This window comes from Hippocampus zosterae, chromosome 12 (genome assembly GCF_025434085.1).
Source record: "Hippocampus zosterae strain Florida chromosome 12, ASM2543408v3, whole genome shotgun sequence".
Taxonomy (NCBI): Eukaryota; Metazoa; Chordata; class Actinopteri; order Syngnathiformes; family Syngnathidae; genus Hippocampus; species Hippocampus zosterae.
The window spans coordinates 6,777,417-6,792,352 of NC_067462.1; the positions used below are offsets into that span (position 1 = coordinate 6,777,417).

General features: G+C 43.7%; 1 protein-coding gene across 19 annotated transcripts in view; it reads right to left on the minus strand.

The window, feature by feature from the left end:
- mycbp2 (MYC binding protein 2) overlaps positions 1 to 14,936 on the minus strand; it is a 52,313-nt gene that overhangs the window by 27,951 nt on the left and 9,426 nt on the right. For 11 of the 19 annotated variants that reach the window (XM_052081612.1, XM_052081609.1, XM_052081607.1 and 8 more), the window contains exons 8-35: positions 14,808 to 14,904; positions 14,452 to 14,525; positions 14,031 to 14,172; positions 13,195 to 13,271; positions 12,392 to 12,596; positions 12,133 to 12,297; positions 11,737 to 11,895; positions 11,340 to 11,544; positions 11,107 to 11,252; positions 10,149 to 10,259; positions 8,830 to 8,934; positions 7,469 to 7,588; positions 6,546 to 6,627; positions 6,152 to 6,269; positions 5,714 to 6,072; positions 4,971 to 5,143; positions 4,754 to 4,879; positions 4,556 to 4,683; positions 4,383 to 4,474; positions 3,332 to 3,466; positions 3,156 to 3,239; positions 2,970 to 3,066; positions 2,698 to 2,890; positions 2,247 to 2,521; positions 1,551 to 1,772; positions 1,277 to 1,468; positions 301 to 507; positions 81 to 218 (exon numbers count right to left, since the gene is read on the minus strand). In XM_052081612.1, the coding sequence (XP_051937572.1) occupies positions 81 to 218; positions 301 to 507; positions 1,277 to 1,468; positions 1,551 to 1,772; positions 2,247 to 2,521; positions 2,698 to 2,890; positions 2,970 to 3,066; positions 3,156 to 3,239; positions 3,332 to 3,466; positions 4,383 to 4,474; positions 4,556 to 4,683; positions 4,754 to 4,879; positions 4,971 to 5,143; positions 5,714 to 6,072; positions 6,152 to 6,269; positions 6,546 to 6,627; positions 7,469 to 7,588; positions 8,830 to 8,934; positions 10,149 to 10,259; positions 11,107 to 11,252; positions 11,340 to 11,544; positions 11,737 to 11,895; positions 12,133 to 12,297; positions 12,392 to 12,596; positions 13,195 to 13,271; positions 14,031 to 14,172; positions 14,452 to 14,525; positions 14,808 to 14,904 (4,227 nt within the window). The remainder of the gene's footprint in view (positions 1 to 80; positions 219 to 300; positions 508 to 1,276; positions 1,469 to 1,550; positions 1,773 to 2,246; positions 2,522 to 2,697; positions 2,891 to 2,969; positions 3,067 to 3,155; positions 3,240 to 3,331; positions 3,467 to 4,382; positions 4,475 to 4,555; positions 4,684 to 4,753; positions 4,880 to 4,970; positions 5,144 to 5,713; positions 6,073 to 6,151; positions 6,270 to 6,545; positions 6,628 to 7,468; positions 7,589 to 8,829; positions 8,935 to 10,148; positions 10,260 to 11,106; positions 11,253 to 11,339; positions 11,545 to 11,736; positions 11,896 to 12,132; positions 12,298 to 12,391; positions 12,597 to 13,194; positions 13,272 to 14,030; positions 14,173 to 14,451; positions 14,526 to 14,807; positions 14,905 to 14,936) is intronic. The other 8 variants (XM_052081614.1, XM_052081601.1, XM_052081595.1 and 5 more) reach the window with 6 other exon arrangements.

The following is a 14,936-nucleotide window of genomic DNA, read 5'->3' on the forward strand; positions in this document are numbered from 1 at the left end:
TTATCAGCATCGTGCTTGTGTTTTTTTTTTCATGAAGTATGATTATGCTATCCAACCTTACAAATAATGTATTCACATACCTTGAGCGGCACTGCCTTGTCCAGGCGAATCTCTGCAATATCACTGGGAGAATCATCAGTGCTGTATGTTCCTTTCACCAGCTCAAGAGATGTCCACCGATGAGAGTGCGCAGAGTCCCCCGGGTGCTCGGTCTGTGCCTGTGTAAAACGCAGATGGGGAGAAAAAAAAATTGAAATGGTGCAGAGTGAAACACAAATCCATCTGAATACTCTTTCTTACATCGTCAGCGAGCACCTCCAGCTCATACTCGTGGATGCCGCCACCTCCGTACACGCAGACGCCCACCAAGACGACGCCCGGCTTGTCAACGGTCATGCAGATGGCATCCGGGGAACCATTGCCCGTGTTCCAGCTGCGGCCCTGGCTCGTCTTGGTGAAACGGTTAGGAGAGGCCTTCACAGAGTGGAGCGAGTTCAGTCCATCAACCTAATAAGGAAGAGCAAAAAAAAAAAAGAATGAACTCTAAATCTGTTTTTGTGCTTCTCTTTGGTTTTTTTTGTCTTTTTGTTATGTCACTGCGAAAGCTGCTAAGATTCAACTTCCTGAAGTCTAGAGTCCTGGGAAAAATTTTGCTAGAGGGAAGAGGAGAGAAGGAAAGAGGGGGTGGGGGGAACAGATGTTTGATGGCAGAAAAAAAAACGTGCAAAAAAGGAAAAAAAAATAACGATAACAAAAGAACCAAATGCAAAACTGCGTTGAAGTGCAAGTCAACTCAAAATTGTTCTTTACAATAGTATATTACATATGGCCCCATTAGTCCAAACACGGGGGTTAATAAAGCATTTGTGGAATACGAATTAACTCATTCAGTACCAGCCAATTCTGGACCAAGTCTGAAAAGACGTTTAAAAACGTGAATGAGTTAAGCAGCAAAATCCACCCGTTCCTATCTATCTCTATGAGTATTAAAATGACCGTCAGAAGGCTGCGTATTGTTGCAAACAATGCACTTTCCTAAAGGACACGGCATGTCACCGTAATAAGAGGTGACAAACTGCTGATGCTATGAGCCGCTGTTGAGTGGCAGTTACTACGGCGACAGCAGAGTCCTAACTTTGTCTCACGGTGGTCATGATTCAGCACACCATACAAACAGGTCACAAGACCCACTTCAGCTCCCAGCAATGTCTCAACCACCCAAAGACCTTTGCCGCGTTCAAGTTCTAGCATTGTGAAAAGTGATCGCATTCTTTACCTCAGATCCCAGGGCAGAGGCGGTGAGCTCAGACACAATGGAGGCGAGCAGACCACAGGTGTTGGATACCAAGTGGGGAGAGAAGAGCTCCACCTCTTTCCTTAGGCTCTTCCTCACCGGAAGCACCACGATCACCAGCATCTTCTCCAGGACCTCCCGGAAGCTTGTCATTCCCATCAGGTTCTCCTCAGTCTAAGGTTGATGACAAAGACAAGTCAATCCTTTCAACAATTTCCTGAATTAAAATGGTTCACAAGGTGCACATGATGCGCACATGGCTCAGCTTCTCCATGTGGGCCACAAGCAGGGGGAAGCGATGAGCAAGGGCTGAGTCGTTCTCCGTGCTGACTTGCTTGACGAGCGAGCGCAAGAGGACCTCGCCATCGTACGCGATGGGCAGAATGGACGTCAACTTGACAGAGGTGTTGCACAAAGCTGACATCACCGCCGCCAGCAGACGGCTGCTGGATGTACGAAAGTTGGCATCAGCAATGTCCTGGAAACAACAACAAAATGGGAGGAGCGCTTTTTTAGTGCTTGTTATTGTCATTTAAACACACTGCAGTAGTGAAATGGGTCTTATTAGGCGTCTGCAGTTCTTCAAATAATTTCTCATAAAACTTGTAGTGCATTTCCAGGAACAATACGCCTCAAATGTCATTTTAAAATGCCATCAGAATATCAGAGCTCATTTCAACCAGCATCTACAACAACAAAAAAAGAGTGACTGTGGTAAGTCAATCAGTCGAGAAGAAATTACCGTTAAGTAAGACACGTTCAGTGTATCCGATTCACAGTATTGCATTTACGGTAGTTATATTTACACTTTTATTGATTTTATAATTTGACTGTTTGAACTGTGGAGCAAAACACTCTAAACATAATTGATCCTCATAAAATGTTGTTTTTGAAAGACAACCAGCTCGCTGAATGGCTTTGTTTGTCTTAAAAATGCAAAATGACGACGAACCTGATCCAGGCAATTGAGCAGGTCACAGAGGCAGGCCCACTGTAGCGCCGGTGTCGGGTAGAAGGAGTGGAAGCAGGCGGTGAAGGTGTTGTGGCACTCCTGCAGCACGGCCTCCAGCAGAGTAAGGGGCTGGGACAGGTAACCCTGCGGGTCGTTGTCCAGCTTGGTCAAGCAGTTGTCCGTGCTCTCCGACAGGATTTTCTTCAGCAGGCTGCGCGTCTTCCCCACGCACTCAGCCAGCTTGCTCGACTCCTCCACCACAGCTTTGGTACTGGCTGAGAGCCGGATCGCACAGTCAAAGTGACAACACTGTCTTGAAATCAAATCGCTTCAATTCTTAGAATGGAGCAGTCCACGGGCCAATAAAGGGCCCGTGTGAGCATTTGATCGTGAAGCAAACTAAAACACCTCAGAGAATTTCTAAAAACATTTAAGCTCCAAGTGACCTTACCAGCAATGGGGAAGATCTCGCAAATGTAGACCCGGAGCAGACGGAGGCAGCAAGTGCCCACAAAGCGCAACCTCTCCAGATCGAGCAAGGTGGCTGTGTACTGGAAGCCTTTCAGGCCTCGCAACTCCTCCACACCCAGAACCAGGGTGGTCCAGCTCCAGTGGAGGATGCTGAGCAGAGACTCAAAGCACTCCTACAGTGGGGGGAAAAACATATGTAACCACCCCACGCTATGTTATGTTACGCCCCCAATTTAATGTTATAGTAGTTACCACAGAGACTGTCCGAGCAAACGAGCGCTTCAGGATGTGAACTGGCTCACTGGTCTGCTGTTTGCCTTTTGATGCATTCCCATCATTTGAAGGCAGCCTAATGTGAAATAATATTGAAATATTAATACATTTAATTAAAGACGTGTAAAAAGACGCTTGCATCAAGATTGACAGCCTGCTACTTGCCTGTAAAGTAGCTGAGGTATTTGACCCGCGTTAACATCTGTACCATTGTTTGACTTCTTGGAGCTTTTAAACTGGAATACCACCCTATAGAGAAAGAAAAATTAATTTCAGTATGTCTTCCAAGGTATGTTACTGGATACACATTGCATGGTACATAAATATGAAGTGCGTTGTACCCATCATCAGTGGTGATGGTAGCTTGTCCGTGCGATCCACAGTCACTGCTGGGACCAGACACCCGGGCCCAGGCCACGTACCACCAGCCCAACTGCAGCAAAACTGGCTCGTCAAACATCATGGCGTATTTCTCCCTGGAATTGATTTCAAAATAATAACTATTTTAATTCAAATAAGTTTACTAAGAATGAACAAATACCGTTCAATGACCGCCCCCGAAAGACATTTTTCTTTCATTTCCTTGACATTGCAATTGTGAACTCATACATCCTGCACAAAGAACTGGTGAAGGGCAAAGGGGAGGTTCCACTCCACCCAAAAACATGCAAGGAGAACTTGGCAATAGAGTTGGCTAAAGTGGCTTCCGCACATGCTGTTGCACCACCACCACCACCACCTCGCTCAACACACCACATGCCCACTTTCATAAATGCAGACACAATAGACGCTTGAGGTGCAGACTCTGCCAAGCGAAAACATCACTAAAGTGCAGCGCATGCGATAAACCGCTGTGCGTCGTTCCAGAGCGTAACTGTTACGCTGATTGGGATGTTTTGTAAATAGTTGTGGAATTTTTATGGTGACTGGCATGTTGCCAACAATGTGAAATACGTTTTTTGAAAATAGTTTGAGGCATTTTTGTAGTGGCTGGCATGTTGCCAACAATTTGAAAATTGTTTTTTTGGAAATAGTTTGTGGTTGTTTTGTGTCCATAAATTAGTTGGACTTTCCACCCAAACTTTTTTTTTTTAGCATAAACAATTATCATTCTTCATGTCAAAATCTCTATTACAATATATTTTATAACCTGGAAGACAGGCATCTATGAGAGGTGATGCATTTAGTGCAGGCACTTTAAAATGTACAAATGCATTTTCCGAATTTGTCTATGATGCTATGTCTCCCGTGCAGGAGGTGTGCATTGTATAGCACACCCTTTTATTTGTTTCCCGCCGGGAAGAAAGTAGGCATCTACTTAGACAAGGTGTATAATTACTCAAGTGGATTAGGCCAGTACTTGAGTAATACTGTATTTTATATTAACTGTACCTCGCGGCACAGTCATAGGCCAGGACGTCAGTCTCTGCGAGCAGATCCCCATCTGTCTCATGGTCGCCTCCATCAGGCCCAAGTTCAAAAAGCTGTGAAATTATTATTAAAAGATTCAATTGAGAGTAAAATGCAAATAAATGAGATCTTAATTTGAAATAAGGGTCGCCTACCTTGATCTTAGCGGTATATTCTCCTCTTCCACCAAACAGGCCCAGCCCCCCGAGCAAGATGTCAGCGTCAGCACAAAAGCGAATGGCTTCAACAGAGTGAGCAGAGTAGCCCCAACCGCCACCGTGACCTACAACATAAATCATGAATCACCGCTCTGTGGGAACTGATTTATATTTCTAAGCACCATATACACTTACTCTCAAAGCGGTTCACCACGCTGTAGTCCTCCTTGGAGTAGACCTTCATCACCGCCTGAGTCTCTTCCTCAGCGCTGGCCACACCCATCTTCAACTCCTGCATAGCCGCCAGGGTGTCCAGGCAACCTATCAACAGCGGCATCCTTCTCTTAGCACAAAACCATTTAGCGTTCTGGTTAAGGCTAACTACGGCGCAGAAATGAAGCTCTCCCATTACCAAGAATGTGTAGGGCGCCATGTGAACGTGTTGTGGTGGCGAGCGACCCCGCAGGCAAGGCGAGCTCCGGGCTGAGGATGCTACAACGGGCCTGTAGGTCTGTGGCGGAAGGCATCCTGGCATCTGCTATCACCGCATTATAGCACCACATCTCTTTTGAAGCTGGTAAGAACCTAATAGTACACAGATGAACACCAAGGAAAATGCTGATTAGTTAAAAACATTTTTTGAAGGGGCACAGAGGGAAGATCTGAACTGGATATCTGCCATATGTTTGTTACTTGTGATCAAAAGGGAGAGTGTTGTGTGTGTTGTGTTTTAACAATTTGCATTATTTTAGTGCAGGGGGTGGACAAAAGCTTGAGCTCAATGACCATTTTCGATGTTTATAACAAGCAGATGGGTCAGGTCACTTGAAGAAAAAAAATGTATTTTTATTCACACAAAATCAATTAACTGATCATTCCATAAGATAAATGAATTGGAAAAATAGAATAAACACATCCATTATGTCATAGCTTACCAATCATTTAACAAAATACATGCAAAATGTTCAAGCATTTTTTATTTAGAAACATTCTTAATAATTCCATATATTTTAATATTTTATTTTTTTGCCATATTTTTCTCACCCTATTATTTTGTGACAGCAATGTCAAAATTTTATTGAAAAAAATTGTAATTGATAAATGTTTCATTGAAAGGTTATGTGAAAATGATGCACATAAAGACCCTGGACTGACCTCCATATGACATCATACACAGGATCCAGGCAGAGTCCAAACCCTTGTAGGTCCTCCTGCTCAGAATCATTGAAGGTACGGCAGCTTCCGTCCATTTTGTTGATGAGTAAGCATTTGAACGGCGGCGGCTCGGACATGGAGGACGGCACGAGACCAATGATGTGTTTGCTGGCAAAGATCTCGGAAGTGGCCAGCACGTGGGAGTTGATGAGCGCCTCGTCGATGCGTAGGAATGTTTGATCTCCGCTGGCGCCGATCCAGGTGGCCTTTCGTCCGTATTTGGCGCCGATGTTGGGCATAGGGGATGGCTTGGCATTCCAGTAGGGCATGTCGAGGATAGGTCGCCCAAGCTGCCCTTTCTGAAAGATCAATTGTGTGTGTTTTGGGCTTTCAATGTGACTCATGTTATTGGCTTCATTGTTTCAACTATTTTCTTACCGAAAAACTACCAAAAGTGAAGACCTGCCCGTCCACTAGAAGAACAACAGTGTGGTTGCTGCCTGCCGTCACTTGAACACTCGGACCCGGAAGAGCCTGGATCAACGTTGGAGATCCCCTACAAGGTAAAAAGATGAGTTGCATTTTGTGAGGCCACTTTTTGTCAAGGTTTTCAAAGGAATTTTAGATAGAAAAGCACACAAGACCATTCAAAAATACACAAATAAATAAATAATAAAAAACTAAAAATTGCGCGGCACAATTTAGCATTGCTGTTTTTAATTTTATGAATTTTATTTATGCCCTGAGTTTTCGTACAAATATTTACAATAAGTAAGAAATTTAAAGATTATGAGGACCTCTAAATGTTTATAAAAACAACCAAAACAAGTACCTGGAGTTTACGTCACCATGTCCAAGCTGGCCATGTTGTCCGTAACCAAATGTATAGACATCTCCATTCTCCATCAACACCACTGCAAGACAAGGCAACCATAAAAACCACAGGTGAAACGGCAAAAGCAACTGTCATTGAATGCATCAGTTGTTATGAAACACATTAGTAATCAGAGGAGAATAACGTCTGATTGTATTTACTTGGCAAGTGGCTGTTGCTAAAAAAGAAAGAAAGAAAGAAAGAAGGAAAGAAAGAGATATAAAGTGAGAAAGTATTAACTTTCTACTTCTATTCTTCTGAGCAAGTCACAGTGGGTCATGGGTGAGCTATTTTTAGAACAGACCCGTAGGCTAGTCATGTTAACAAGTACTTTCTGGCACCTTGTTATTCCCCCCCACCACCTTTTTTTTAAAGGACAATGTACATTTACGCAACAGATGCAAAAGGCCTCTCTCTGGCTGTCAGTGACGAGATGCTGTGAAGCGTTCACATTTGCAAACCTTGAACGAAATGAGCGCTAAAAACAAAATGATCGCTTCAAACGCTTCATCCGCGCCACTCGACTATATATGGAAATGCACCCAAAACATTCAGCTTGCGTTCAGTCTAACCGCAGGATTAGATTTACCGGTATCATTATTTGATCCTATCCAAGGAATTTATAAAATTGTGGCACACCATACTGCAGCATCCAGAGCTGAGGTACAGCCACAGCAGCAGATCATCTTGGTTAATTTTAAACCAAACCAAATGAATAAACTAAACCAATGAATATAAATAATGGGAAATCTGCTCCACCAATAAGTAAACAGTACAGGCTCATCACAATCAGATTATCAATTTCGCATGATTGGAACCCTGAATGACCATATATTCAAAATGTAAAAGGTTTAGGACCAATGTTATGAAAAGTCCTTTACCTGAGTGGTGAAAACCGCAGCTGACCTGCACAGCCCGCATTTCACAGTCAAACCTGACTGCCCCGGGCGGGTAGGTGGTGATTTTACTGGCATCTTTCTCACCACGCTCACTGCTGCCATCTAAAGAGAAGAAGAAGACAAAAATAAGATCACATACAGGTAAGTGGTACTGTTTTGAGAGCAAGAGAGGGTAGCGTAAGCTGCTAAGATCCAACTTCCAGAAGTCTCATGTCTACAGTCCTGGGAAAAAATTTTGCTGGAGGGAAAAGGAGAGAAGGAAACCACATGCTGAGAATGAAAAAAAACAGATGTTTGAAGCAAACAGTCCCAAAATAACGGGAAATAAAATAAAGGTCTTCTGCATGAGATACAACAGACTGTGTTTTTGTATTTAATTTTTTTTACTACAGTGAGGACATGTGATCTACTGATAGTCTTGTGTAAGAGGTCTGACTTGAGGTGTGAGAATCCCAAAAATCTGCGCCAACTCCCATAATCACATTGGACACAATGAATGACAACTGTCTGCGGTTTACAAAACAAACAAAAGGTCAGAGGATACCGGATGGCAATGACGATCAAACAAAATATTGACTGGCTCACGGTCCAGTGACTTAACAGGCAGCGCTGAAAGTTAAGCACAAAGAAAAGGGTGGTGCGCACGAGTGTGTCAGTGACGGGTGCCCAAAGCTGTTGCGGGTTAAATGGAAAACACACACAGAAGACTACAAGGAGGGATAGCTTCCTTCTTCAGGAGGGATGCTAAAAGAGTGGAAATTGTCAAATGCATGCACAGTGGACGCTCCGAAATTTTGCTGTATCAAAGATCACAAATTTCCTGAGATATTGGAATTTTAATTCCAATGCGGTGGAATTGGAATTCCGCTCAAAATGCGGTGTCATGCAACTTGCATTAACTGCACAGGTGACGTTTTAAAGGAACATTTTGACAAGATTATCTGTCATTCAAGTACGAATTCAAAAACCTCCAAGAACACAGCTGGTGGCCCAAATTCCAGGGTCCAGTGTATCATTTTTTCTGAGGAAATGGGAAAGGGATTTACTTTTCCCTGGCATGAAGTCACAATAAAAAGCACGGTGTTGGCAAAAAGTCTACCATCAGCATTTGATCCAGCCCACCATGCAAATAATTTTTTTTTTAAATCAATGCTGAGTGGAACTGCTATGAAAAGCCAACCAGTGAGTGAGTGTGGCCATAAAACCTAAACCTAAAGACACTTGAATGACCCCGTCCGAGAGTGAGAGAGAAGTGGGCGGGACAGCCAAATGGGGGGAAATGAGTAAAAAAAATTGGGGGGGAGGGGCTCCGTGCCCATCGAGGTAGTGTAAGACCGTAGTACCTTTGTGCTTGTCCCGTTTATGCCTTAGCGCCTGAAGGGGTCTTATTCTGGCTAGGGCTTGCTCACGCTGGTTCATTAAAATGGTACCGGGGAAAACAATGGGGCCTAGGGGAGAAAGAAACTTTCACATGCATGCAACAACGCTCACAAATCAATGGGAAACAGCACAGGATAAATACACCATGACCATGCACGCTCACAGAAAAAAATTTAAATAAAAAAAAAAAAAAAGCATGAAGGAAGGCACCCAAGCTAGCGCAGCACCTTAAAGATATTTGAAATGAAAGGGGATGAATGCATTGATTGGTACTCATGCCATCCTAAAGTTCCCCGACTCTATATGAGGAGACGAGAATTATTCAGAATTTGCCACAGGGCTGCCATATCTCCAGCCACGCACGGCAAGTGCAGCCAGACCTTGGAGTTTGGAAAGTTGTTGCAGTTATTAGTAAATTGTAACATGTCTGGTATTTTGAAGTAAATGTTGAGTTGTGTTTGTGATGGAGTTGTGTGTCTGTGCGTGTACCAGGAGTTCAGTGGTTGTGGTGGTGTCTAAGATAGTATTGGCCACACTGAAAAAAAAATTAGTGAGAAAGAAAAAAAGAAATCCAGAATAAAGTCAGGATTACTTTATTCTTGCAAATTATAACTTTGCACCGTGCTTTTAGTACTACAACTTGTAAAACACGTACAATTCCCGTTATTTTCTCTCTCTAAATTTTAAATAAAATATTGCGTTTTTGTCCTCATGCGTCAACATTCTCTTAAATTTACATGTGGTAATATTATCACTTAATTCTAGGAGAATTACGAATTTATTGCTTGTAATATTACCAAAATGTAAAATTCCACTTTAATCTTGCAAAAGACTCAGACTTTCGTCTCATTATTTTTTCCTCTGATATTAGCAATTGAGACTTTTTCTGTAAGATGATTTTATCCTGTGAATTTTGTCCGCAATTTGTTGTTTCAAAATATAAGAATTTTATCTTTTGTTAAATTAAACAAAAAAAATCTTCTGAAATCACGAACAATTCCAACTTTAGACTGAATTTTCTTTTCCTCTTTATACAAATTTGTATTTATTGTCGTGACTACAAATGTATTCTCTTAATTCTACAAGTGTATCCTCAAAATAATATACGCCTTTCATTTTTCTGTGTGGCCCATGCTGATATGATATGCTTTGATGCTGGGTCACTCCGCGCATGATTAATAAAAACCAACAACATCCCGGATGAACTACCATGGGAAATTCAGGCCAGATATGATGCCTGACATAAATGGATGGTCCCCAACTGTCTTGACCTCATTCCTACCTCGTCCCTCCTCCAGCCTGTGTCGGCGGTTGATCCTTTGCCGTTTCTCCTCCTGACGGATCTGAATGTGCTCCTCGATGTTCACTCCTGGAGGGGGGGGAACAGGCACAGCTGATAACAAAAAAAAGGATGGGTGGGTGCAGCCAGGCCAGATAGATGCAGGATGGGAGGAGGAGAGGGAGCAGAGCAGAACACAACAAGACACACATCAAAGAATGAATGATGATGGAGAGACGCACAGGACTAACAATGACTCAGCTCAACAAGAGAACAAAATGGGTGACACGGGTACATGGAATGCAGCAGAAAAGCAACAGGCAGGGCAGTGTGTGCGTACAAGACTCAGAAATAACATGTACGGGTTTCCCTCAGCCTTGTTCAAAGTTGCCTGTGATCCCTTAACGCAGGTTGCATTAACCTGCACACCCCTGAAAGCCGAAAAATCACCTTATATAACAGGTAGATTCATGACAATTAACCGTGCTAATTATGTATGTCAGTGAAAGTACATATGAGAGGGACATCTTGTGAGTAAGTGGTAAGGTAAAGTTGGTGGGCCAGGACACGACAAATCCTCTTTTACACTGCCTGTCAAAGATGCCCTTTTCCTTGCCATCCTTTTGATGTAGCCGGAACAGAAGCGGCAACTGTGTAAACACGTATTCTGTAATGCTAGGACAGAAGTGTGAGGTGTACAACACGACACTTACTATCCCCGCTCTATGGATTTCTCATACATTTCAGGTTGACTTTTTTTGTCCTATGACTACATTCTCCTAAAACTTCAGTGCTGGCTTTGACCTCATCATATTATCCCGATTGTGGGATGCCATGCGGCCTGTGTGAAAGCTCACACAGTTGCAGCCAAGGTGGCCAAATGTCGGATCGACTGCGTCAAATTTGTCGGATCGCTGCATAGAAGAGGCTCAAGTGTTCCAAGATGACAAAAAGGCATTACCTAGAAGGAGATCTAATGGGATCATCTCTTTGACTGCGTCGAAGATCCCTCTCTGCCGAGCCTCCTGACCATCGAGCTCCCTGGCACATGCCTTGCAGCAGCCGCACGCCGAGCAGCCAGACTCTCCCGACCCACAGCCACAGATGCTGGTTAAAAACAACAACAACAACAAAATAGTTACACAAAGACCGGATGTAATTTGAAAGATTATTAATATGTCGATGTCCTCTTACCCTCCAGGTACTCTATCAGGCCGCCCACTGCTAACGCAGCTGGCGCCGTAGCCCGTGCAGTCGCCACACACAGTGCAAACCATGCATTGGTCCAACTTCCACTTGTGCATGCCGGACTGACACATCATGCTCTTCTCCTCTTTCTCCTCGAGCTCATCCTCCAGGTCCTCATCCATGGCTGTGGCCATGTTCTCCACACCGAACGCTGCAACAGACATGCCAGGCAAGCAGGTTTCAAATAAGCAATGATGGTTAAAGTTAATGCATCGTGAAAATATTTCTTTCACTCTTTTCACTCCAAAAAAATGAAAACAAAATCACACATGCTTTCAGCACTTATCTTCAATCTGGCGATATAATAAATCTCTGACTTCAGTTGTGTCGTCGTTTTGCCCACCTTTCCCAGCCTGGCTCATGGCCCCTGTGTCTCTGCCACACTGGCCCTTGTTGTTCACCCCAAAGGTCCACACTTCCCCGTTCTTGGTCAGGACGCACGTGTGGGCTTTTCCCATTGCAACCTGAGTCACAATGTGGCCTTTCAGGTCGGTCACCTGGCCTGTGGGGACCAGACAGTGATGATGACAAGAAAAAAAAAAAACACTGAAGATCGGAACCTATAGAGTTGCACAATGCTAGCTATGTATAGACCACATGTATGAACATATATGAATCCATTCAAGTCTGTCACAAAACCTTTCCTCAAAAAATCAGCTTGCACTTGAAATAGTTACACTCCAGGGGGCATTGGACTTTGGTGGAGTTCCACTGTATTTTTTATTGATGATGGACTCACAAGTGCTGTCGCTGTAAATGGCATCCTTTCCGAACATGTACAGCTCGCCGTCCTTGGTGACGATACTGCTGCTGCCGTTGTTGCACGCCGTATACACTGCCATTTTGGTCTCTAATTTGATCATCTTCTTTGGCTTGTAGGGTTTGGGTTGTCGCCGGCTTTTAGCTGAAGAGGGTGGCAGGGGAAAAGACACAATCACGTTAATTCTGTTATGTTGCAATCTGAGCCGGAATGGCATAAATGTGGACATCTCTCCTACTGGACTCTCCATCTTCTCCTTTACTCGCAGAACCGGTAAAGAAGACGCTTCCATCTTCGGCCACTAACAACGCGTGGGAGCCATCGTGTCCGACGGAGAACTGAAGGATCTTGGGGGATTTGGTAACGGGAAGTTCCACCCATTTCCCGGCGGAAGGGCCTCCCTGCTTTATGCCCAGACTTTGATACTTTCCAGTGTAGTAGATCTGACATGAGAGGATGAGGGAAAACGAGTGATAAACCATCGTAAATACATTCATAACATCAATCACAATCAATACATTCATAAAAAAAATATACAGTATATTCAGGACTTGAGTTTCTCATGGTGGCCAAATTACTGTAACGCCAGAGGTGTGAGCACAGGGTATATTGTAGGGAGGTGCTTAGCAGTGTTGCGAGATGAGCCGACACTAGCCCAACCAGGTCCAAAGAAACGATCAGCAGGCAGAAGTCGCCTTCTATTGTTATCTGGCGAGGCCTCACGCGGTGTCACACCCACTGCACAGAAGCAACCAACTACGCCTTGCACACACCCCGGCCGAACAACATACTTGGCATTGACTTCTGTTTCTATAAAGAAAGGGTGTTTTCTACGCCACCTTATCCCCTGCCAAATAGCATTGGCAACATAAGCATCTAATTAAAGCCTTGACTAAGAACCAAAATAGCAAGGATGGCTCATCGCTACTATATTGTGTGTCGATCAAATCAACCTATTACTCCGACATTGCGCAAGTACGTAAACCGAATGACGTGGTTAGTGAGTGTGCGACTTAAATAATGCAGGACATTCACTCTCACCTTCCCAGAGGCAGTTTTCATCAGCGCAAATTCCCGGCCGGCTCCAAGCAACGCTGCCTCCTCATCAAAGCCTGTGCCTGTGAGATCAACACAGCGTTTTGAGTTATCGCCTCATGAGGCCATGATACCTTCCGGCCAACATACACAGACTACAAACATTCAGTGTTGCATTTCCTACAATAGTGGCCTCAAATCTAATAAACGCCCAGCATCAAGAGATATCCACGTGTGGCGTCCGCTTGAATAAACAAATCCCTCCCCTCAACTGGATCTCATTGTAACGCATTACTGCCATCAAGTATCATCATTTAGTTGAAGAGTAATCAAATAAGCTATGCGCTCCAATAGGTCACACGGTGCACCGTCGGCCTAAGACAAAACGAAAGACCTCCTTTCACGACTGAAGATGCCTTTTTTAGGAAAAACAATTGATACAGACTCTTTTTTTCTTTAAATCTCAGTTCATAGTCGTTCATCGTCGCTCACACACAGATATTAATAAAATGATTTCTAAGCCGCTTGAAATGCTGCTGCTAACCAAAACGGCAGCACCTACCAAGAACCACGAAAAAGGTCAGATGAATGACAGAATGGAGTATTATGTAATTATGTTATCTTATTATGTTGTCAACAAGATCCCTGCACAGGATGAATACATCTGATTTGTTGCTGTTATTATTATTATTATACTTCGTAAAAATACAGTTGAGAAGATAGTCAGCATCCCATACTCTCTGCAGTTGAACAACTCAACATGCTACCCCTCTAGCCACTAGAGGAGGAAATAAAGTTTACTGTATTTGAAAACACCATCATGTCCGTTTAGAATCACTCACTGATAATGTGCAGATCCTTCTCGAGGTCAAAGAGGGAGATGCCGCAGGCATGCAGGCACTTCCTCGCCAGTTTCAGCTGCAGTTCCTGCTGCAGGCTCGGGTCGGAGCTCATAGTGTAGATGCGCACCACAAAACCATCCTGCTAAAGAGACACCACACGACGATGTTAATACCTGCTCTTGTTTTACAGCAATTTTGATTGCTGTCATGATACATGTTGACAGCCCAGCTCTCTCGGAACAATACATGACAGCATTGGAATGAGAAGAGGCTTTGTTCAAATGCAAAGAGTTTTTGACTGCTGGGAAATTAGGAAAAACATTCAGTGTAATTCATAATAGAAATAATATAATATAAAAGTTCTTGAGTATGTTTGGTATTCATTCGAAATGGAAGTAACTTGGAGGAGTTTAAGACTCACATCTTTGCAGGCTGCGATTTGGTTGATGTGGTCTCCGTCGGTAAAGAGTATATTCTGCCCATCCGAGTGTTGACCTGGAGAGAGGAATGTTGACCGTCAATATTCACGATTTATCGCTGGTGCGAGTTTAATCAATCTTTGTGTCGATGACAACAAACTCAATTGTCGTCTGGCTTCTACAAGAGGCGACAAACCTCAGAATGTTTAATGTATGGGTGGTGGGGCTGACATCAAATCAATTCCACTTTGCTAAAGTTTATTCAGAGAGCACTTTAGAAACAATTGTTGTTGCAGACAAAGTGTGAGACATAAAACAGACAAAGACTTAAGCCAGTATAAAAACATTATGTCCACACCTGGCATGGTGACGGCCCCCTCGGGCTCCAGTGTCTCAGGATTGATCTTGATGGCCGACATGCTGTGGTTACCTGTGTCCCGATATAGCAAGTAGCCCTAAGGGTACAAGACAAACCCGCTGCTCATCT